General features: G+C 44.5%; 1 protein-coding gene across 1 annotated transcript in view; it reads right to left on the reverse strand.

The window, feature by feature from the left end:
• The window catches only part of LOC310753752 (putative helicase senataxin), a gene marked incomplete at its 3' end in the record, with an annotated part of 215300 nt that overhangs the window by 1441 nt on the left and 189488 nt on the right, over window positions 1–24371 (reverse strand). Inside the window, exons 16-22 of the mRNA XM_083595096.1 lie at window positions 23701–23772; window positions 22535–22687; window positions 17313–17420; window positions 15994–16181; window positions 14874–14966; window positions 9957–10121; window positions 545–643 (exon numbers count right to left, since the gene is read on the reverse strand). Of these exons, the coding sequence (XP_083451222.1) occupies window positions 545–643; window positions 9957–10121; window positions 14874–14966; window positions 15994–16181; window positions 17313–17420; window positions 22535–22687; window positions 23701–23772 (878 nt within the window). The remainder of the gene's footprint in view (window positions 1–544; window positions 644–9956; window positions 10122–14873; window positions 14967–15993; window positions 16182–17312; window positions 17421–22534; window positions 22688–23700; window positions 23773–24371) is intronic.

Below are 24371 nucleotides of genomic sequence, written 5' to 3' on the forward strand. Positions count from 1 at the left end.
ATGAACTTCTGGCTTCAAGATCTGGCTTTTATTGTGTGCTACCCTAGACTGCCATTAGGTTCCTTCCAGGCAGTTTGACAGAAGGGCACATACACACAGTTTTTGGGTTGTGGGACAGGCAGGCACTTTCACATCCTGCTATTTTTTTCTGGAAGAGCCAGAAGAGTTGCTACCACTGGTTAGAGGCCCCCTCTTCTCCCCCCCCCCAGCTAGACACAGTGGAAGCCCCCTCCCAGATTCGCCAACATAAGGAATTGTAAATTCATTGGGATAAGGGAGGTGAAATGAGGAAGCTAACACAGCCTTGGCCCTGCCAGAGTGCCACACTTTGGGAACTCCTCTCATAAGATCCCTTATGGGCATCACAGGTGGTCAAGAGTGGAGTACAAGACCACCATAGGGGCTCCAACACCCCTTGTTCCAACCTTGAATTTTGGACAGTGGCCCACATACTTGACCACCCCAAGGATCACATCTTAAGTGTCAGAATTGCCAAGTTGAGGCACCTCAGTTGTCACCTCACACTATGACAGCAAAGTCTTACCCAACTGATCCTTGCATGCTGTTCACTCGAACACAGGACACAATGATACAGTCCTTCTCACGGCCCTGGAACCCATCCACGAGGTCAACTTCCCCGACTCTGTAGAGAAAAGGAATGTCGTATGGTGCCATCCTAAATACACTTCTCTCTTTACCACCACCACTCATCCCCAAAAGAGAGGTGAAACTGATTGAGAAGGAAACAAACCACACTTTTATGAAGTTAAAGAAAACTCCACACTTCTTGTCTGAAATAGAAAACTATGTAAACAGTGAGAGAGCAAGCGAGGGAGCACATGGTAGATTGGAGAGATTACTTGAGTCAGTAGGTGGGCTGTTGCACCTCACTTTTCTCATATGTAAAATGGGAATATAACCTGTATTTTACACACTGCTGTTGCAAGAACAAATGAGATTGGGGGGGGTGTTGTGGGAATGTTAAGGATAGTAGGAAAGGATATATTGAATAAATATTATCCTTCCTTCACTCATGCTAGTAAGTGATGTAGCAGAGCAGATTCCCCTCAATATACCTGGAAGCTAGCTTGCGGATTCGTTTGAAATATAAATTTTATTTATATCCCGCCCTCCCCAGTCGAAGCCAGGCTCAGGGCGGCTAACAACAATAAAATAATGCAACATTAGAAACCATTTCATTCTAAAATTAATTCAAATCAAATTGATGGCAACCATTGGGCTAGAGTTCTGTGAAGATTGCCAAAGGAGGGAGTCAGGCTGTGCCCTGGCCAAAGGCCTGGTGGAACAGCTCTGTCTTGCAGGCCCTGCGGAAAGATGTCAAGTCCCGCAGGGCCCTAGTCTCTTGTGACAGAGCGTTCCACCAGATCAGAGCCACAGCTGAAAAAGCCCTGGCTCAAGTTGAGGCCAGCCTAACCTCTCTGTGGCCCGGAACCTCCAATATGTTTTTGTTTGAAGACCGTAAGTTCCTCTGTGGGACATACCAGGAGAGGCGGTCCCGTAGGTATGAGGGTCCTAGGCCGTATAGGGCTTTAAAGGTTAAAGCCAGCACCTTAAACCTGATCCTGTACTCCACCGGGAGCCAGTGCAGCTGGTATAGCACTGGGTGAATGTGATCTTGCAGTGAGGACCCCGTAAGGAGTCTCGCCGCGGCATTCTGCACCCACTGGAGTTTCTGGGTCAGTCTCAAGGGCAGCCCCACGTAGAGTGAGTTACAATAATCCAGTCTGGAGGTGACCGTCGCGTGGATCACAGTGGCTAGGTCAGGGCGAGAGAGGTAAGGAGCCAACTGCTTAGCTTGGCGGAGATGAAAAAATGCCGCCTTTGTTATAGCTGCAATCTGCACCTCCATGGAAAGGGAGGTGTCAAAGATTACACCCAAACTTTTAAAGGACGGTGCTGGCACTAATTGCGCCCCCGTAAGAGATGGGAGTTGCCCCCCCAATCCCATATCGTCCCGACCCAGCCAAAGGACCTCTGTCTTCGAAAGATTTAACTTCAACCGACTCCCACATAACCATCCAGCCACAGCTTCCAAACATCTGATCAGTGTGTCTGGGGCCGAGTCAGGATGGCCATCCATCAACAGATAGAGTTGGGTGTCATCAGCATACTGATGGCAGCCCAGCCCCAAACTCCGAACAAGCTGGGCGAGGGGGCGCATAAAGATGTTGAAAAGCATCGGGGAGAGTATCGCACCCTGAGGCACTCCACACACCAAGGAGTGGCGCGATGACAATTCCCCCCCAAGCGCCACCTTCTGTCCCCGACCAGAGAGAAACGAGTGCAGCCATTGAAGGACTGTGCCCTGGATTCCCATGTCGGTGAGGCAGTGGTCCAGGAGTTCATGATCGACCATGTCAAAGGTTGCTGACAGGTCTAGAAGAATCAGCAGCCCCGACCCGCCTCGATCCAGCTGCCTGCGGAGATCATCTGTTAGGGCGACCAGAGCCGTCTCGGTCCCATGACCAGCGCGGAAGCCGGACTGGAATGGATCCAAAGCCGATGTTTCATCCAGAAACCCACCAAGCTGTTCAGCAACTGCTCTCTCAATCACCTTACCCAGGAATGGAAGATTTGAAACCGGGCGGTAATTGGATAGATCTAAGGGATCTAATGATGTTTTCTTTAAGAGCGGACGCACCACTGCCTCCTTCAGTTCCCCTGGGAATGTCCTGGTGCCAAGGGACAAATTGATGATACCCCCCAGGGGGGCCCGCACCTCGTCTGGACACGCTCTAATCAGCCAAGACGGGCACGGGTCAAGAGGACAGGTGGTGGGCTTTCCAGCTCGGAGGAGTCTGTCCACATTGGCTGGGGATATCCGGTCAAAGTGGTCCAATACTGGACCCGAGGACAGTCGAGGGGCCTCCAGTTCCGTTATTATATCCAAATTGGCAGGGAGGTCACAGTGGAGCAACAGGACCTTCTCCGCAAAAAAGCTCGCAAATGCCTCACAGCTGTGTGTCAAATTGTTATTTAAATTTGGCTGTCCCTCAAGGGACGTTAAAGACCTAATTATACTAAATAATTGTGCCGGGCGAGAGCTAGCGGATGCAACGGAGGCCGAGAAGTAAGACTTCTCAGCGGCCTTCACTGCCATCTCGTAGGTTTTCATAAAAACCCTATAAGATGTTCTTGAGGCTCCATCGCGGGCACCCTGCCATACTTGCTCTAGCCGTCTGAGGTCCCGCTTCATTTTCCGGAGCTCCTCAGTAAACCAGGGAGCCTGGTTTCTGCGGGGTCGCATTAGATTATTATGGGCACCACTCTGGGCAGCTCCCAACAGATTAAAAACAGAATAAAACATCAAACATTAAAAACTTCCCTAAACAGGGCTGCCTTCAAATGTCTTCTAAAAGTCAGATAATTGTTTATTTCCTTGACATCTGATGGGAGGGCATTCCACAGGGCAGGTGCCACCACTGAGAAGGCCCTCTGCCTGGTTCCCTGTAACCTCACATCTTGCAGTGAGGGAACCGGCAGAAGGCCCTCGCAGCTGGACCTCAGTGTCTGGGCTGAATGATGGGGGTGGAGATGCTCCTTCAGGTATACTGGGCCGAGGCCGTTTAGGGCTTTAAAGGTCAGCACCAACACTTTGAATTGTGATTGGAAACATACTGGGAGCCAATGTAGGTCTTTCAAGACTGATGTTATATGTCCAAAAAATTATCTCCCTGGAGTTATAGAAAAGATTCAAAATTTGGGGAAGTGGCAGGATTTAAAGTAAATAGGAATAAAACTAAATTATTAGTCAAAAGTTTGAATGAAGAAGAGAAAAAAGAGTTGGAGCAAAATATCGAGATAGAAGTCCATAAAAAGGTCAAATATTTAGGGATATGGTTAACATCAAGAAACAAAAATATTTACAAAGATAATTATGAAAAAGTGTGGCTCGAGATAAAAAGAAATTTAGAATTATGGAGCAGAATGAACCTCTCCCTGCTAGGAAAAATAGTAGCGGTAAAAATGAATGTTTTGCCAAAAATGCTATTTCTGTTCCAGTCAGTCCCAGTAATGGTAAAAGATGATTGCCTTAAAAAATGGCAGAAGGAAATTTCAAAGTTTATCTGGGGGGGGGGGGCAAAAGGCCAAGGATAAAGTATAAGTTACTTACAGATACAAAAGAAAGAGGCGGTTTGGCCTGCCCTCCCATACCTTAAATTGTATTATGAGGCTGCATGTTTGATATGGATTAGGGACTGGATAAAGCTGGAAAAGCAAGAAGCATTGGATTTGGAAGGTCATGATAATAGATTCGGATGGCATGCATATCTATGGTATGGGAAAGGAAAAGTACATAAAGGATTTTATAATCATATAATTAGGAAATCATTAATGAGGGTTTGGGAGAGATATAAAGATTTAATAGAACAGAAGACACCTTGGTGGCTCTCACCACTTGAAGCTTTGCTGCTCAAGCCACTTGGTAAAAAAGGAAAATGGCTTACATACAGTGATTTACTAAAGGACCGAGAAGGAAAATGGAAGCTAAAAGAGTATGAGGAAATAAAAGATCATTTTCAGAGTTGGTTACCTTACAGGCAATTACACAAGATATACAAAGAAGACAACAAGAAAGGATTTAGTTATACTACTTCTAGATTTCAAAAGGAACTGATAGAAGGAAAAGTGAAGTTGCTGAACGGTGCATATAGTATTCTGCTAGAATGGGAAACAAAAGATGAGGTGAAATCGGTCATGATCAAATGGGCACAAGATATAGGACATAATATACAATTTGAAGATTGGGTTAAATTGTGGAGAATAGATTTAAAATTTACAGACTGTTCTCTTTTGAAAGAAAATTATATGAAAGTGATGTATAGATGGTATATAACACCAGTACAGATTGCAGGAATGTATAAAACCGGGTCAAATGTATGCTGGAAGTGTAAAGAAATAGAAGGGACTTTTTACCAAATGCGGTGGGAATGTAGAGAAATTAAAAATTTGGGGAAATGATATATAATGAGTTGAAGAAAATGTTTAAATTAACATTTGTAAAAAAACCAGAAGCACTTTTGTTAAGGATTGTAGGGAAAGACCTGCCAAGGAAAAGAAATAACTTATTTGTGTATGTGACAACAGCGGCAAGAGTCTTGATTGCACAAGGATGGAAGAATGAGGAAATCCTGACAAAAGAACAGTGGCAAGAGAAACTGATGAACTATGCAGAACTGGCGAAATTGACATGCAAACTACGAGACAAGGACAACTGTGACTTCAAAGAAGAATGGGAACCTTTTACAAATTACCTAAAAAAAACAACAAAATGAATTGGACTCCCTGGCAGGTTTTGAATAAACATACACAAATTTATTGAGGGATAACATAGAAGATAGATAATATAAGGATGTATACAGTTTTATAATATGCGAAAGTTAACACTGGATGAGAAATCAGAGAGGAGCTGAGTGAAGTCGTAGGGGGGAGGGAGGGAGGGAGGGTTTGTTGGGGAGGTGGGAGGGAAAAAATGGGGGGGAATAAGGAAGATGATTTGTTTTGATAATTTGCTATGTTGAAATTGTTAATAAAAAAATTCAAAAAAAAAGAAAGAAGAAAAGACTGGTGTTATATGCTCCTGGCGGCCACTCCCAGTCACCAGTCTAGCTGCCGCATTCTGGATTAATTGCAGTTTCTGGGTCACCTTCAAAGGTAGCCCCATGTAGAGCGCATTGCAATGGTTCAAGCGGGAGATAACTAGCGCATGCACCACTCTGGTGAGACAGTCCGCGGGCAGGTAGGGTCTCAGCCTGCGTACCAGGTGGAGGTGGTAGACACAGAATTGACCTGCGCCTCCATGGACAGCTGTGAGTTCAAAATGACTCCCAGGCTGCGCATCTGGTACCTTCAGGGGCACAGTTGCCCCATTCAGAACCAGGGAGTCCTCCACACCCACCTGTCCCCTGTTCCCCCAAAACAGTACTTCTGTCTTGTCAGGATTCAGCCTCAATCTGTTAGCCGCCACCCATCCTGCAACCACCTCCAGACACTCACACAAGACCTCCACTGCCTTCACTGGTTCTGATTTGGAAGAGAGGTAGAGCTGGGTAACATTCGCATACTGATGAACACATAGCCCAAACCCCCTGATGATCTCTCCCAGAGGCTTCAGATAGATGTTGGAAAACATGGGGGAGAGGACGGAACCCTGAGGCACCCCACAAGTGAGAGCCCAGGGGTCCGAACATCCATCCCCTAACTCCACTTTCTGAACACGGCCCAGAAGGAAGGAGAGGAATCACTGTCTAACAGTGCCCCCAGCTCCCACCCCCTCTAGACGGTCCAGAAGGATGTCGTGGTCGATGGTGTCAAAGGCCGCTGAGAGATCCAGCAGAACTAGGAAACAGCTTTCACCTCTGTCCCTAGCCCGCCGGAGATCATCAACCAGCACGACCAGGCAGTTTCAGTCCCATGATGAAGCCTGAATCGCAAATGGAAGGGATCCAAATGGTCCGCATCCTCCAGGCGTGCCTGGAGTTTGTCAGTGTCCTTCTTGAACTGTGGTGCCCAGAACTGGACACAGTACTCCAGGTGAGGTCTGACCAGAGCAGAATACAGTGGCACTATTACTTCCCTTGATCTAGATGCTATACTCCTATTGATGCAGCCCAGAATTGCATTGGCTTTTTTAGCTGCCGCGTCACACTCTTGGCTCATGTCAAGTTTGTGGTCAACCAAGACTCCTAGATCCTTTTCACATGTACTGCTCTCAAGCCAGGTGTCACCCATCTTGTATTTGTGCCTCTCATTTTTTTGCCCAAGTGCAATACTTTACATTTCTCCCTGTTAAAATTCACCTTGTTTGTTTTGGCCCAGTTAGATTTGGAGGGATTCAACAATGTGTTTGGTTGGCATGCATATTTATGGTATGACAAGGTAAAGGCCCATAATGCATTTAAAAACCATGCAATTAGGAAATCATTGTATAATGTTTGTATAAAATATAAAGAACTCTTAGAAAGAAAGACGCCCAGATGGTTTTCACCAATGAAGACAAAGGCCCAGAAAAAACTAAATATGGACACCAAATGGTTGAGATATTATGATTTATTAATAGAAGAAGAAGGAGGTTACAAATTAAAACCATTTGATCAAGTTAAAGATAAGCTAAACTGGTTACATTACCACCAGATCAATGAATTGTATAAATTGGATAAGAAAAATGGTTTTGCTTATGAAAAATCTAAGTTGGAGACAGAGTTGTTGGATACTAAAGATAAAAATTTATCTAAAATGTACAAGCTATTGTTGGAGTGGCACACAAAAGATGAACAAGTTAAATCTGTGGTGATAGATTGGGCAAGAGATGAAGAAAATAATATAATGTTTGAGGACTGGGAAAGATTGTGGAAGAAAGGGGTCAAGTTCACCGCATGTACTCTGTTAAAGGAAAATATAATGAAAAGAAAGGAACCTTTAATCATATGTGGTGGACCTGTCCCAAGGTGAAAGACTTCTGGGAAAAGATTTATAATGAATTGAAAAAAATGTTGAAATATACATTTATAAAGAAACCAGAGGCCTTTCTTCTTGGAATAACAGGTTTGGAATTGCCCAAGAAAGATGTTAAATTATTTTTGTATGCCACAACTGCTGCTCGTATTTTGTTAGCCAAAAAGTGGAAAACCCAAGAATTACCAATGATAGAAGAATGGCAGATGAAGATGATGGATTTTTCGGAGCTAGCCAACCTAACCGGAAGAGTCTGCGACCAGAAGGAGGAGGAGTATCAGGAAGAGTGGATTAAATTTAATGATTATCTAGTTAAATTTGTTAAGTTAAATTAACTGAAAACAGCTTGCAGATACTTGATTGGCTTAGGATTTTATTTATGTTAAGTGATGAATTAATATGTTTAATTCCATAAGGTGAGGATTTAAGGATGTTAATGTTGAAGTTAAATTTCATAAGAATTGGGATTTGGAAAACCGTTAAAAGGACATGCAATGAAATTCAACCAAGGGGAAGCGAGGAAGTCACTTAACAAAGTTAATAAGTGTAATTTTCAATAAGGCTATGATTTATGTTTGTTGTGTTTGTTTGTTTATAATATTGTGAAAACCAATAAAAAAAATTTGGGGAAAAAAAGGAAAACGCCCTGGGGATGCCTGCAAGCCCCCGTATCTCCGAGCATCCTCCGATGTGTACAGCACTGGAAAAGGCATCTCCCTTCATCTCCAGGGAACTCAGTGACATATACCAGCTGCCATATGCACACTAATCTTCTGGCATAACACAGCAAGAAGCGTGAAACAACAGAGATCTAATCTACTATTTATTTACACACTATATACAGACTACAGCATAATGGTGTCCGTTCTCTTCCGAGAGAACAGAAGAAGTGAAAGTACAGTCCAAAGTACATACAACGAAAGAGAGATAAGGTTGTCTTCCGTTCCCATAGTCTTCTCAGACAGGCACGTGATTTACAACAATCTCAAATGCAGCGACGGTGGAGTGAAATGCTAACACAGCCACCCGCTCAATCACCTTGCCCAAGAATGGAAGTTTTGAGACTGGGCAATAGTTGGCCATATGGGCTGGGTCCAAAGCTGCTTTTTTAAGAAGCGGTTTAATAATTGCCTCTTTCAGTGGGTCTGGGAAGGCTCCCTCACAGAGGAAAGCATTCACCACCCATCTCCCAGCCCAGCACTTCCTGGCTTGCTTTTATGAGCCAGGATGGGCTGTCAAGGAGACAGGTGGTTGGTTTCACTTGTCTAAGCAGCCTGTCCACATCCTCGGAGGTAACAGATTGGACTTGATCCCACGCAACTTGACTAGACAGGACTCTAGCACTCTCCCGCCCCGGCCCTGCTGCCACGGTGGAGTCTACCTCTTCCCGAATCTGAGTGACTTTATCTTTCCTGGTGTCCCCTTTAATCCCTCTTCAAAGAATAAAGACACAAGAGTCTTTCTGAGTAAAGTAACAAAATGTTTACTCACATTTCAGTTCATTTGATCCCTGAAAGGCAGGCTTTACTTGGTAGTTACACAATAAAGAGTCTGAGTTCATCTCATATGGAGACTGAACTCATGTGCTGCTGGCTGAGAGCCAGCAGACAGCAAAATTACATTAAGACAACAAAATGGATGGAAGAGAGCAGCATGGCAGCAAAAGATAAACAAGAGAATAGAAAGCAAGTGAAGCAAGACAAACAAGACTGAGAAAATGGCTGCATGACTCGGCACTTTTATGGAGTCAGCCAGAGCGATGCCCATCTCCTAGGTCACATGCAGGGGAGGGATGCTCCACACCAGTGGAAGAGGACGTTACCCTGACTGGATGTCCCCCTGCCTGTGCCCACGCTAGGGAAATACGGAATGTTGCATTTGACTGCACCAATGGATTACATCCCACAGGGATATTGTGCTGAGCTATTAGTATACAGAAGCTTTACCGACTACCATCAACAAATAAGGAAGATCCCTGCCCCAGGGAACCAACAATCTACCATACATTTTAGCAACAGGGAAACAACAGAGGGAAGGTTTTATTTTATTAAATAATAAGTTCAGGGAAGTGAGAGATAAGGCTAACAAGGGATGACTACGCACAAGCGTAGTCTCATTTGCTTGGGATGTACTTCAGCAGCATGCAAGGCCTCACAAGCGACATCACTTTTGGAGGAAGACAGGGGGGATACTTACAGTGCTTTTGTACACCAGGAATGAGAAACCCATGGTCCTCCAGATGATGCTGGACGGTATCCCGCATCATCGCTGCCAACAGGCCATACTGCCTGGGACTGATGGGAGCTGAAGTCCAGCAGCATCTGGAGGGCCTATTGCACACTGAATGCAGTATTTCAACAACTTAATCATGATTCAATTGGGAGTAAACTTCACCTCCAGTAACTTGACTGACACTCTGCTGAATCAAGAGGCCCAGTTAAAGGGATTTTAATGCCATTCAAGGCTTGTGAAATTCTTACCTATTTTCTCCAAATTCTTTCTCCAGCTGGCTCAGGATCCTTCTTTTCTGAGCACTGCATGGGGTGATGATCCCAATGTTGCGAAAGCTGATGTCTCTCTTTTTGCTCTTAATTAACTTCATTAATTCTATTACCAGCTTAACTTCCTGGAGATTAATGAAGGAACTGAACAAGAAAGAAATAGAAGGGGAGGGAGAAAGGGATGAGCTGAAGGCCTTGTATTTGGATGTGTGCCTCATTTTAAAAGTTATCACAGATTCTCTCTCTTAGGGTTCTTTTGGGACATACACTCAAAGAACTGTAGAGTTGGAAGGGACCCCAAGGGTAATCTAGTCCAACTCCCCTGCAATGCAGGAATTCCAACTAAAGCACTCATGACAGATGGCCATCCAACCTCTGCTTAAAATCCTCCAAGGAAGGAGAGTCCACAGTCACCTGAGGGAGTCCATTTCACTGTCAAGCAGCTCTTACTGTCATAAAGTTCTTCCAGGTATATAGTTGGAGTCTCCTTTATTGTAACCTGAAGCCATTGGTTTGAGTCCTACCCTCCAGAGAAGGAGAAAACAAGCTTGCTCCATCCTCCATGTGACAGCCCTTGAAATATTTGAAGATGACGGTCATATCTCCTCTCAGTCTCCTCTTTACCAGGCTAAACATACCAAATTCCCTCAATGGTTCCTCATAAAACTTGGTTTCCAGACCCTTGATCATCTTGGTCACCCTGCTCTGCACATGTTCCAGCTTGTCATCACCCTTCTTAAATTGTGGTGCCCAGTACGAGACATCGTATTCCAGGTGTGGTCTGACCAAGGCAGAATAGAGTGGTACTATTACTTTCCTTGATCTGGACACTAGACTTCTGTTGATGCAGTTTAGAAGATCGTTATATTTTTTTGCTGCTGCATCACACTGCTGACTCATGTTAAGCTTGTGATCTACTAAGACACATACTACTAACAATGCCTTGTTAGTAATATAAGATGGTGTCCCCCATCTTATATTTGTGCCCTGAACAGTGCTAGATGACCTCAAAGATTGCTTCAATCCTACCTTTTTAAAAAACTCTTAAGTGTGCCCACCCACCAACAGCTAAGGAGAACATGGCCACAAAAGCTGCCACGTGCTCTTATTGTGGTGGAAAGTGGGAAAACACCAGATCATGATTGCTGCAGCCTTCCCACTGGGACATCTGGTTGCTCACTGTGAGGACAGGATGTGGGATTTGATGGGATTCTGGCCTGATCCAGCAAGCAAGCTCTTCTTATGTTCTTGATCAAATCAATCTGTGGCAGGTAAGTTACCCAAAGATCAGATCGTGAAGCTGAGGCTCCAATACTTTGGCCACCTCATGAGAAGAGAAGACTCCCTGGAAAAGACCCTGATGTTGGGAAAGATGGAGGGCACAAGGAGAAGGGGACGACAGAGGACGAGATGGTTGGACAGTGTTCTCGAAGCTACCAGCATGAACTAACTTAGTTGGTCTTTAAGGTGCTACTGGAAGGAAAAAAATTTTTTTTTTGTTTTGACTACCAGCATGAGTTTGACCAAACTGTGGGAGGCAGTGGAAGACAGGAGTGCCTGACGTGCTCTGGTCCAGGGGGTCACGAAGAGTCGGACACGACTAAACAACAACAAGTTACCCAAATTGTCCACCAAGCCAGAGTTCCACACCACACAGCAGACCTTTCAAATGTAGCAGGGATGACACCATATACCTGTAGTCCAGCAACAATCTGGGTTTATAACAGCACCTCTGGGAGGGAAACAGGTTTCCCCATTCCTGTCCTACAATAGAGTTCAGGACTAAATCAGGGGTGGTGCACCTTTTGTTGGGACTCCCAACTCTCATAGCTCAGGGTGGGGATGGTAAGAGATTGCAGACCAGCCATGAGCTCCTTACTCCAGGATGAGAGAGGGACCCTTGGGGTGGGGGGCTAAGCAGGGCTCTTTAGCTTTTTCTGAGGGCTGGATTAGATGGCCAGTGTGTGGCAGCTGTGAAAATGCTATGCTAGGGAACATTAGGAAAGGAATGAAAAATAAAACTGCCAACATCACAATGCAGTTACACAAATCTACAGTGAGACTGCATTTGGAATACTATGTAGAGTTTTGGTCGCCTCCTCAAAAAGGAAAAGGTTCAGGAAAAGGGCAACCCAGATGATGAGGGGGATGGAGTGACTCCCCTATGAGGAAAGGTGGCAGCATTTGGGACTTTTTACTTTGGAAAACAGGCGACATGATAGAAGTGTATGAAATTACACATTGTGTTTTAAGTTTTCATTGTTTTTATCTGTTAAGTTGCTTTGAGATTTGTTTGTGTAAAAAGCAGCTAACAAATGTAATTAATAAAAAACAGTGTTGGCTTTATGTGGGATTTTAAATTTTGTTTCTTTATTTTACTCCTGCTTTTGTTGTTCAGTCGTTTAGTCGTGTCCGACTCTTCGTGACCCCATGGACCAGAGCACGCCAGGCACTCCTGTCTTCCACTGCCTCCCGCAGTTTGTTCAGACTCATGTTTGTAGCTTCGAAGACACTATCCAACCATCTCGTCCTCTGTCGTCCCCTTCTCCTTGTGCCCTCCATCTTTCCCAACATCAGGGTCTTTTCCAGGGAGTCTTCTCTTCTCATGAGGTGGCCAAAGTATTGGAGCCTCAGCTTCACGATCTGTCCTTCCAGTGAGCACTCAGGGCTGATTTCCTTCAGAATGGAGAGGTTTGATCTTCTTGCAGTCCATGGGACTCTCAAGAGTCTCCTCCAGCACCATAACTCAAAAGCATCAATTCTTCGGCGATCAGCCTTCTTTATGGTCCAGCTCTCACTTCCATACATCACTACTGGGAAAACCATAGCTTTAACTATACGGACCTTTGTTGGCAAGGTAATGTCTCTACTTTTTAAGATGCTGTCTAGGTTGGTCATTGCTTTCCTCCCAAGAAGCAGGCGTCTCTTAATTTCGTGGCTGCTGTCACCATCTGCAGTGATCATGGAGCCCAAGAAAGTAAAATCTCTCACTGCCTCCATTTCTTCCCCTTCTATTTGCCAGGAGGTGATGGGACCAGTGGCCATGATCTTCGTTTTTTTGATGTTGAGCTTCAGACCATATTTTGCGCTCTCCTCTTTCACCCTCAATAAAAGGTTCTTTAATTCCTCCTCACTTTCTGCCATCAAGGTTGTGTCATCTGCATATCTGAGGTTGTTGATATTTCTTCCAGCAATCTTAATTCCGGCTAGGGATTCATCCAGCCCAGCCTTTCGCATGATGAATTCTGCATATAAGTTAAATAACCAGGGAGACAATATACAGCCTTGTCGTACTCCTTTCCCAATTTTGAACCAATCAGTTGTTCTAACTGTAGCTTCTTGTCCCACATAGAGATTTCTCAGGAGACAGATGAGGTGATCAGGCACTCCCATTTCTTTAAGAACTTGCCATAGTTTGCTGTGGTCGACACAGTCAAAGGCTTTTGCATAGTCAATGAAGCAGAAGTAGATGTCTTTCTGGAACTCTCTAGCTTTCTCCATAATCCAGCGCATGTTTGCAATTTGGTCTCTGGTTCCTCTGCCTCTTCTAAATCCAGCTTGCACTTCTGGGAGTTCTCGGTCCACATACTGCTTGAGCCTTCCTTGTAGAATTTTAAGCATAACCTTGCTAGCGTGTGAAATGAGTGCACTTGTGCAGTAGTTGGAGCATTCTTTGGCACTGCCCTTCTTTGGGATTGGGATGTAGACTGATCTTCTCCAATCCTCTGGCCACTGCTGAGTTTTCCAAACTTGCTGGCATATTGAGTGTAGCACCTTAACAGCATCATCTTTTAAAATTTTAAATAGTTCAGCTGGAATACCATCACTTCCACTGGCCTTGTTATTTGCAGTGCTTTCTAAGGCCCATTTGACTTCACTCTCCAGGATGTCTGGCTCAAGCTCAGCAACCCCACTACCTGGGGTGTACGATACATCCATATCTTTCTGGTATAATTCCTCTGTGTATTCTTGCCACCTCTTCTTGATGTCTTCTGCTTCTGTTAGGTCCTTACCACTTTTGTCCTTTATTATGGCAATCTTTGAACGAAATGTTCCTTTCATATCTCCAATTTTCTTGAACAGATCTCTGGTTCTTCCCATTCTGTTGTTTTGCTCTATTTCTTTGCATTGCTCGTTTAAGTAGGCCTTCTTGTCTCTCCTTGCTATTTTTTGGAAATCTGCATTCAATTTCCTGTATCTTTCTCTATCTCCCTCGCATTTTGCTTGCCTTCTCTCCCCCGCTATTTGTAAGGCCTCATTGGACAGCCACTTTGCTTTCTTGCATTTCCTTTTCATTGGGATGGTTTTCGTTGCTGCCTCCTGTGTAATGTTGCGAGCCTCCATCCATAGTTCTTCAGGCACTCTGTCTAGCAAATCTAAATCCTTAAACCTGTTCCTCACTTCCACTGTGTATTCATCTTACATTCCAGGTTCCTATGCAATATTTTTCTTACAGCATTGGACTTTCCTTTCGCTTCCAGGCATATCCGCAACTGAACGTCCTTTTGGCTTTAGCCCAGCCGCTTCATCAGCTCTGGATCTACTTGTACTTGTCCTCCGCTCTTCCCCAGTAGCATGTTGGACGCCTTCCGACCTGAGGGGCTCATCTTCCAGCGTCATAACTTTTATATGCCTGTTGTCTTTGTCCATGGAGTTTTCTTGGCAGGGATACTGGAGTGGCTTGCCGGTTCCTCCTCCAGGTGGATCACGTTTGGTCAAAACTCTCCACTATGACCTGTTCATCTTGGGTGCCCTGCTCGGCATAGTTCATAGCTTCTTTGAGTTCTTCAAGCCCCTTCGCCACGGCAAGGCAGTGATCCATGAAGGGGTTACTCCTGCTAGCCACTTTGAAAAGTGTGACTACAAATTCACAAAGCAAATAAATGAAAAACTTACTTGCTCTCCTGTTCTTCCTGGCCACCCAAAACATCAAAGAGGAGGTACGGTAGGAAGGGCCATTCCAAAGAGAATCGGCTCTCTTCTGTCCATCTATAATGCAATGAGAAATCATAATAGCCTTTAAAAAGCAGTGTGCTGAGGTCTATTTGCTCAATTCTTCACTGCAGGAGGAAACACTATCCGTCACATAATCATTCACATGATGTTCCCCACATAGAGAAAACTAGCATGTCAGGGAGGTGGTGTGGGGGATGACAGAAACTGTTCTCCCTGATGTCATCGTTTTCTACATGAAGGGGAATATTCAAACAGCATGACAAACATATTCAGTGAATAGCAGTGGAAGGGCAAAAAATCCAGAGGCTTATACAGAAAAATCCAGAGGCTTATACAACCTCTTACAATAGCAGAAATGCAAGTACGTTTAGAAAATAATCAAATTTCATGGCTGTTAGGATATCAGCCGAGATCATTTCTTACAAATACACAGATTAAAAATGAAGCTACAAGGAAACTAACAGAATATGAAAATATAGTAATAAGAGATAGCATTTCCCTTTTATACAAAACACTTATTGAGAACCAATTTTGTCCCCAACAAAATCTAAAAAGCTGGTGGGAATTAAATTGGGATAGAAACACTGAAGAGGTTAAACAGAACAATTTATGGACAAAAGCACCATATAAATTTCTGTCAGCAACTATTAGGGAACGTTCACTAAAAATTGTACATGGATGGAATTTAACACCATCATTTTTAATATACAGTATATTAAAAAAGAAAGAACAAGAAAGTGGTTAGAATGGAAGAAAAAAATTAAAGTATCAAATTAGGTTGCTGGAAAGAGTCAGGTTTGAGGCCTATGATCATGCACAGAATTTTCATTCAACTAAGTACTCACCAGTAGTGTCAGAGCAAGTACATTCATTCACACAAACACACCAGATATGATGAGCAGGACCCTCCAGGTGTTGCTGGAATACAACACCCACCATCCCTGACCACCAGCCAAAATTCCAGGGTAATATGGAACCGATGTCCACACTTAGGTCACCTTTTCATGAAATGCCTGTTGCCTTGAGGCAAGGTAAAAAAATTAGTAAGATGTCTACACACCGGTCAGTTTTCAGGGCATGGTCGTAGATGTAATTGGAAGGGAAGAGGCAGATCTCTGGGTGCATCCTGTACTGAGTCCTCAAGCACAGGACTGGAAGCCTGTCACTGTGTTTTTCTTGGATTTGCCCATTCAGGTGTCTGCAGAGTCGGCCCATCAGAGACTGCCTGTAGCCGTAATCCTCAGCTTTCTGCCAAAGCAAGGGAGGGGAGGAGGAGTAAAACTTTCAGGGAATGGGTTAAGCACAGGCAGCAACAATTAAAGAACAAGAGATGAGAAGTAGAAGCATGCATATGTACTCAGTACTTGGTCTGGGCCCCTTTTGCATCAATGCAGCGTGGAATGGATGCTATCAGCCTGTGGCACTGCTGAGGTGTTATGGAAGACCAGGATGCTTCAATAGCAGCCTTCAGCTCTTCTGCATTGCTCGGTCTCATGTCTCAGAGGTCCAATATTGCTCTATTTGCAATCCTTGTTTTGCTGATTTCATTTAATATTCTAATTTTCTGAGATTGTTAATTTGGGGTTTTCGTCAGCTGTACGCCATGATCATCACAATTATAACAAATAAAGGCTTGACATATCTCGCTTTGCATGTCATGAGTCTATCTCATATATTAGTTTCACCTTTTAAGTTGAATTACTGAAATAAATGAACTTTTCCACGATATTCTAATTTTCCGAGTTTCACCTGTATTTGAACTAGAGATTAGGAATGAGTGAACTATTCTGGGCTACCCAAGAGGCTTGGGAAACAGTCCCACAAAATAACCCAATCTTTTATTTATTTGAAAGTGGGAAAGATGGCAGCGTAAGAGGGTGCAGGAACTTCTCCCCTCTCCTTATGCTCTTTGCAGCATATCAGAACTAAGAGAAATGGTGGTGCTTGAGAAAAATAAAAGTCTCTCAAAGACTACTGCTATGGGAATATCCCTTGATATACATATAAAAAAATACATTCTTAAAGCAATGGCCCTATCTACTCTTGCCTCTGCCCTACCAGCCATTGGAGTGTCTCCCAGAAAAACAGTACTTGGTATATACACTTCTTTTTAACCAAAAGGGATGTTGTCTACTAACATGGTAATCACACAGGCTGATTTCACAGAAACTCACAGAATTGTGTAAATAATTTGATCAGATAAACTAACTGAATCATTTTCACTGTAGGCAGCTCATACACCATTAAGGACCTGATAGATGTTTTACTTTATTTATGCCAAAAGCAGGGTCATTAGATGCTTATAAACAGCCTGCCAGTTTTCAGCTCTACAACTTTTTTCTGGGATAGTCAAAACACCTTAATTGTTGACATACTCACCATAGATTTAACTGTAGGAGGGAGCTGCTTTGGGTCTCCAACCAGGACCAGCTTTTTGCAGCCATGAATGAGTGGGATGATAGTTTCAACCTCACAAGCCTGCATGGCCTTTTAAAAAGACAAAGGGACCAGTTTAAATGAGAGAGATCGAGAGAGATCTTAAGATCTCGCCGCACAAGTCGCCTTGTATCAAATCCTGCTATACCACATCTGCAACTCATCCATTCTGACATAATAGCCTCCCCTGACCCTCTGGATCCAGTTTTCAGGAGTCTGGGGTGGAAGGGAAGAGGCCAGGATCTTTCGATCCAATCCATAGCAGGGAGCTACTCAAGGATCTTGCTTAAAAAAAATAAATTCCTAGCTCTCCAACATTTATTTGGTTGCCTCCAACTTCAATACAATTTGCTTTCCCTGTATAGTTTGATATAGTTCAGCTTTCCCACCCCAGCTGGTGCCTTCCAAAAATGTTGGAACGACAAGTTCCATCAACTGAAGCTGTATCACATAATGCTAAACCACACATCTTAATGTTAGCGTGCAAACAAGACTAGTAGAACACTGGCTGAACCCCCCCAAAATGGGGTAGATCACTGCCAGTTTTTAACTCTGTGAGTAGATCGCAGTCTCTTGGGAGTTGGCCACCCCTGGACTACAGCAACTGAATTCTGAAGTGTGTGGGGGGTTTTCTGTTTCTGTTTCTGTTTTTAAAGGGTGGCAGCAGCTTCTTCAACTTGAGATTTAAGTTACCTAGGCATTGAAGTCAAAATTTCCACCCTCAAAATGTGCAAAGCACTCATGACCAGGGCTAGGGATGGTGTCAACTTTTGCTAAATGGTACAACTGGGAACCTGCATGGTTGAAGACCGAGTGCTTTCAACTGATGGCCTACATTTATAATGCGGACACTTAATTTAGGCATCAGGCTGTCAGGTGAGAAGCGTGTCTTGGCAGCCTACAGCTGTTCATATAATTCTATAAAGCTGTTAATATACTTCTATAAAATTCCATGCTCACCCCTTCCTGCCCCAGGTATCTTTGGGTATGACTCCTCTGGAAGAATTTTCAATGAGGGGCATGCTGCTCAGCACCAACATGCTTGGGCTGGATGAACAGCAAAAGGAAGGCTTTCAATGTAGTGATTAGGCCCAGGGTCAGAGAAAGAGGAGGCAAGCTCCTGCCTTACTGATTAAAGTTTTAAAAAAACAAAAACAAAAAAACCCCAACAGCAAACTGTAAACCTGATTCATTGTAGAGGTGCAGAAAGAAAAAAAGGTTGCTTCGCAGATTATTCAGAGCTGTTTTCTGAGCTCAAGTTTACAGAAGAGAGTGTTTCTGGGTCTAAGGAATTTGTAAGCATTTAAAGCTCCTGACGGGAGTTATGTACTCCGAAACGTATAGAGCAGCAACAGTAAAAATACATTTAATCAGTAAGCACAGCAGCTTGCCTCCTCTTTCTCTCTTTTTGTCTTCATGCACACACCAGGCCCACGGGACCAACCACTACAGAACAAGTGCCAATTAGGGATTTAGGTGAGATGCTTTCCCCACTGTGACATGCTTATTAGGGTTAGGCTGGTCAGGTGAATTAGCAGGTGATCATCTGGTTGGATCAAGTGGTTCATGGCCTCCCAGGCTTAGAGCTTGACTGGAGCTGCTTCGCTGACATAAATGTTATTTAGTACTTATGTAGCGATTTTCCATAAGCATTCAAAGAGCTTTCTGTAATTATGTAAAAGGTTCTTGCAGAGAGGGGCTTGCCTAAGGCTACTCATGGGTAGCTGACATGATGTCCTCCAGAAGGCAGCTGTCTTGTGTGCAGAAGGTCCCAGGTTCAGTCCTTGGCATCTCCAGGTAGGGCTGGGAGAGATTCCTGCCTAAAACCTTGGAGAGCTGCTGTAAGTCAGTGTGGACAATACTGAGCAAGATGGACCAATGGTCTGATTTAGTATAAGGCACATTCCTATGTTCCTAAGGAGTCCCCAACCTTTTTGGGCTCAAGGGCATATTTGGAAATCTACTGTATTTTTCGCTCTATAGGACGCACTTTTTCCCCTCCAAAAATGAAGGGGAAATGTGTGTGCATCCTATGGAGCGAATGCAGGCTTTCGCTGAAGCCTGGAGAGCGAGAGGGGTTGGTGCGCACCGACCCCTCTCGCTCTCCAGGCTTCAGGCAGCTATCCGCAAGCCTTCGGAGCGCAGCGGGTGTTCCCGCCGGGCTCCGAAGGCTTGCGGATAGCTGCCTGAAGCCGGATAGCAGCCTGCAGCCTGAAACCCAGGGAGCGCAGTGCCAACTTCCGCTGCGCTCCGCCGGCTTCAAGCAGCTATCCGCAAGCCTTCGGAGCCCGGCGGGAACTCCCGCTGCGCTCGGAAGGCTTGCGGATAGCTGTCTGTTCTGGGGGCTGGGCTCAGGAAAAGCTCGAGCTTCCCCTGCCCCCAGCCCCGCAAGCTCCAGGAGTGGCGGCGCGGTTGCGCGCAATCTTGCCGCCGCTCCTGGACCTGTTTTGGGGGCTTCCCCCGCCCCAGCCCCACGGCTAAAAATGAAGCCGCGCACAGCCTCTCCCGGCTGGAGAGGTTGCACGTGGCTAAAGAGGAAGCCAAGACAGCCAGTGGGATGGATCCCACTCGCTGTCTTTTTTTATTATTATTTTTTTATTAAATATTTATTGGCATTTTCAAGAAACACACAACAAACAAAAACAAGAAATACACAAAACAAAACAGAAAAACAAAACAAAACACAAAAATACATAATATTCAAAACTAAACAAAGAAAAAGAAAAAAAATAGAAAAAACCACATAAAATTTCTGATACTTATTATTCTTAACCTTATTTCTCAGACCTCCTCACACCTCCCCTTCTTGTATTCCAATTTAAATTGTCAATTCAGCAAGTCCTTAACTTATTTCTTTACCTTAACTTAAACATTTGTTCTAACATACTATTGTTTTACTTTACTTCTTTTTTCCATTTCCTCAATTTATTTCTAACAGCCTTATTTTCAATTAATTTAAAAAGAAAAAACCAATTTTACCTTATTAAAATCACACATCAATACTTATACCTCATTAATTATTCTTAAGCCTTTTTCCTAAAGTCGACCAAAATTTCCCTTCCACGATTTACCCAATTTCCTTACCACTAACAAAATATAAAAAGCAAATTATCCTTATGTACCCTTTGGATTCCCAACCTCCACCCACCCTTCTCCCGGTTCCAGTCCCCAACCAATATCCATCAGTCTTTATGTTATTTATTTAGCCTGGAGATCTCACGTCCGAGGCCCTTATATCTCTCTCAGTTCCTTTCTGCCGGTCTCTTTGATAGTCCTTGATGTTAAGCCCCAAGTCTCGGAGGGGCTCCGGCCCAACAGACTCCATGTTGCTTCCAGCCAGTCCTCCATACTTAAAAACAAAGCCTATGGGGTACTCCAACTCTTGTTTCAAATTTCTTTCAGATCCATATGTCCCCAAAGCTCCAGCTTTCACCTTCAACAAATTTGTAATCCTCAGGTCTTCAGATCTCCTCCAAAGGGGATCTCTCCATTTTCCAAAGTCCCATTCAGACCAGGCTTTCCACAGCCAATTTTTATTGTCCTTTTTTATCATCATGTCAGGCCTCATATTGTAACTCTCCTTTGACTCCTGCAAATCTCCTGCTCCTCCTTCATTTTCTTCAAAAACAACATATTGCTCCATCATATCTACACTTTCAGTTTCATTTATTTGTTCAGTTGAATAGGCTTCCTGTTTCAAGTCCTTATCAGGCTCAAAACTGTTGTTTACTGTCCAGTGTAGTAATGATACCTCTGTAGACAAAGCATTGTATTCATCTTGCAAGTTTCCCAAGAGAACGAGTGCTCTGTCCAATTCTACTTGGATTTTACATACTCCAGCCATTTTTGTGGTGTAGTGTCCCTATTACCCCTCTAGGGGGATTTTAGTTCCTTAATGATCCTTTCGGCTCAAAACCAAAAGTCCAGTTATTTTGTATCAGCCCTCCTTATTTTCAACAAGTTGTACCAAATAAACCAGCAAAAACAGCAGAAACAATGTTCTCTTTTTCCAGCTGACAGCTCACTTGACAGCTGTCAAAATCCTCAATACAACAGGCTTTCTCATAGGACGTTCCCGGGTCTCGGGGGGGGGGGTGAAATTTCAGCTCCCAAAATTCTTTTTATCCTCCAGTAAATCTTCTTATAGTGTCAAAACCGTGAAGTCAGGATCTTTCATTAAAAAGAAACAAGAAACAAATTCTCTCGACCTTAGCTGCCCAGTCCTTTGCTTTAAATTGTTTACAAAGAGGGGGGGGGGTGGACTTCCTTTTTAGCCCCTTCCCGCTCGTTCCAAATCCAAAATTAAAAATTTTTAAGATTCCAATCTCCGTATTACTCACGGGTTTATATTTTAGAGTCCAATCGGTCTTGGAAGAAGTTGGCGCTCTCTATCAATGGCTTGCGGCTTCACTCCGTAGGCGAGGGAGTACTCTCAGCCCCACGCCCCACCCTGCCTCCGTTCCGAAGCCTTTAAAAAGGCTCCGTCGCGGATTGGGGGGGCGCAAATGGTGCCCGCCGAGTCTCTGTGTTCACAGGCATCCGCGCCTGTGATTTTAAGGGTCTCCGCTTCGCCGCAGCGGCCAGACCCAGACGCTACGGAGCCGATTCCCTCCGGAGCTCGGAGGGAATCCGCCATTAAACAATGGCGCCAACCCGGAAGAATCCCACTCGCTGTCTTGGCTTCTTTGCTCTTTGGAGCTGGGGGGGGATAATTTTTTTTCTTTATTCCCCCCCCCAAAAAAAAAAACTAGGTGCACCCTATGGTCCGGTGCGCCCTATGGAGCGAAAAATACGGTAAGTAACAGTTAAGGACACAAGAAAATACTTATTTCACAAAAGAAAAACTGGCAATGATCTGACTCCCCCGTCTGCCCACCCACCCCCCTTTGGCAAACCACCTATGCACGCCTTGAAATAAAAAAGAGGAAAAAAGCAGGCAACACCACTAAAAACAGTCAAAACACATCAAACAAAAAAAGCTGCCTTGAGGGCTTTTAATGTCAGAAGAGGGTGCTGGTGGTGGGGAAACATTTGTATAAATACAAAACAAGGCAGCCAAAGTGAACAGGGCTGTTTCTGCAATCTGTAAAAGGTACTAAAAACACCCTCCATCCTCCTGCCCCAAATATGCCCTTGCTACTGTAGTGCCTATATCCCCCACTAACCATGTCCACGATGACGCAACTCAGAGGATCACAGTCCAGCCGCTGGAATACTGCACCCAGCAGGCTGCTCCCACTGGTGCTCAGTGTGCAGCAGATGATGTGAGACTCCAGGATGATGTTCGTTTTCATGTCGCTTTGCGATCGCCCACAAACCTGGGAAACACAAGAGCCAGGAACTTCCTTATTAAGAGCACCTAATTTTTAGACAGAGACCAGTTTTCTTTCAGCTGCCTGTTTTGTTTTTGCAACAGCAGCCATGGTCAGGCAGGCAAAACAAGTCCATGCTCAGTGTGTGGTTGAAGATGAAGTCAGCTGCTTTTAGAAGAAGAACTGGATTGGATGCTAAAATGACAGGCCATAGTTCTGTGAAGGGGTACCCATTTTGCATGCAGGAGGTGTCAGCTTCAATCGCCAATATCTCCAGATAGGGCAAACAATACTGACCAAGTTAGATCAATGGCCTGACTCAGTATAAAGCAGCTTCCCAATGCTCCCATGACTCAGGATAAACACAGCCAAATACCTGCTTAGAGTCCATATGAAGGTGTATGTGTTCACCCATGTGGTGCTCAGGAAGGCAACAGTGCCCCTTAGAATTTCTCTCGGTGCCCACCAAGCCACAGCCTCACCTTCTATGGCATGAGGTGGTGAGGAAAGTTACCCTAACCCACCTTTGGAAAGCACATAGGGTTGTATCCAATCCAGTGAATGAACATGACGAGCCCATTGCGCTCATTAATCTAAATGGGTAAAAATTAACTGTATACAGTCCATAGAGCTGAAAGAGGAAGTGGGAGAAAGCCACCAGCGCCCAAGCCTCCCATGCCCAAGCCAAACACAAACAAACAAGCAAACCAGCCCCCCCCAACCCAGACATTTCCTTTAAAATGTAAAAATCCCCCGGGGTGGGCATGTTGGCCCAACAAAAGATGACATGTCCAGGATTTCCCAGACCTATGGCAACCCTAGTCTATGATTTGGCTGAGATAATGGCACGTGGCTGATGTGCAACAGAGTAGCAGCACAATCAGTGATCTGTACTAACAGGAGAGATATTCTGATTTCCTAGCTGGAGCTAATCCAAGACACAAGCACTTTTTTGCATGATGAGATGAAGCAGTTCACCAAGGTTGTTTTTAAGAGCATCTTAGTGATGAAACTCATACCTCCTTCAGTTGAACAGTGAGCCTCTTGCTCTCTTCTGCAAGCCTGCGAGTTTCCTGCTCTAACTGTTGTTTCTGAAAGAAAGATGAGGTGGGTGGGAATTTACTCGTTTTTGACATGAATACTCAACCAATCATGGGGAAGGGCATAGCTCAGTGGTAGAGCATCTACTTTGGATGCAAAAGGTCCCAGATTCAATCCCCAATGGTATCTCTAGGTAGGGCTGCCAGGTAACCCTGTCTGAAACCCTGGAGAGTTGCTGCCTGTCAATGTTGACAATAATGAGCTAGATCAGGCTTCCTGAACCTCAGCACTCCCGATGTTTTTGGCCTACAACTCCCATGATCCCTAGCTAGCAGAACCAGTGGTCAGGGATGATGGGAATTGTAGTCTCAAAACATCTGGAGGGCCGAGCTTGAGGAAGCCTGAGCTAGATGGATCTATTTTCTGACTCAATATAGGGCTGCTTACGGAAAGGGGAAAAAAAGTTCTGAACAGCCTCCCTGCTACTTGATCCCCACTTTAACTGAAGACTGAGCATCTGAGCAAGTAAAACATGTGTCTCCCCACTACCCCACATCAGGTTTCGGCCCATCCGCTGTGCCTCCAAGCCTTCACACTTTTAACTGAAGAGCATGTCTGAACTACAGTTTCAGACCACAGCCTACCGGAC

This window comes from Podarcis filfolensis (genome assembly GCF_964270895.1).
Source record: "Podarcis filfolensis genome assembly, chromosome: W".
NCBI lineage: Eukaryota > Metazoa > Chordata > Lepidosauria > Squamata > Lacertidae > Podarcis > Podarcis filfolensis.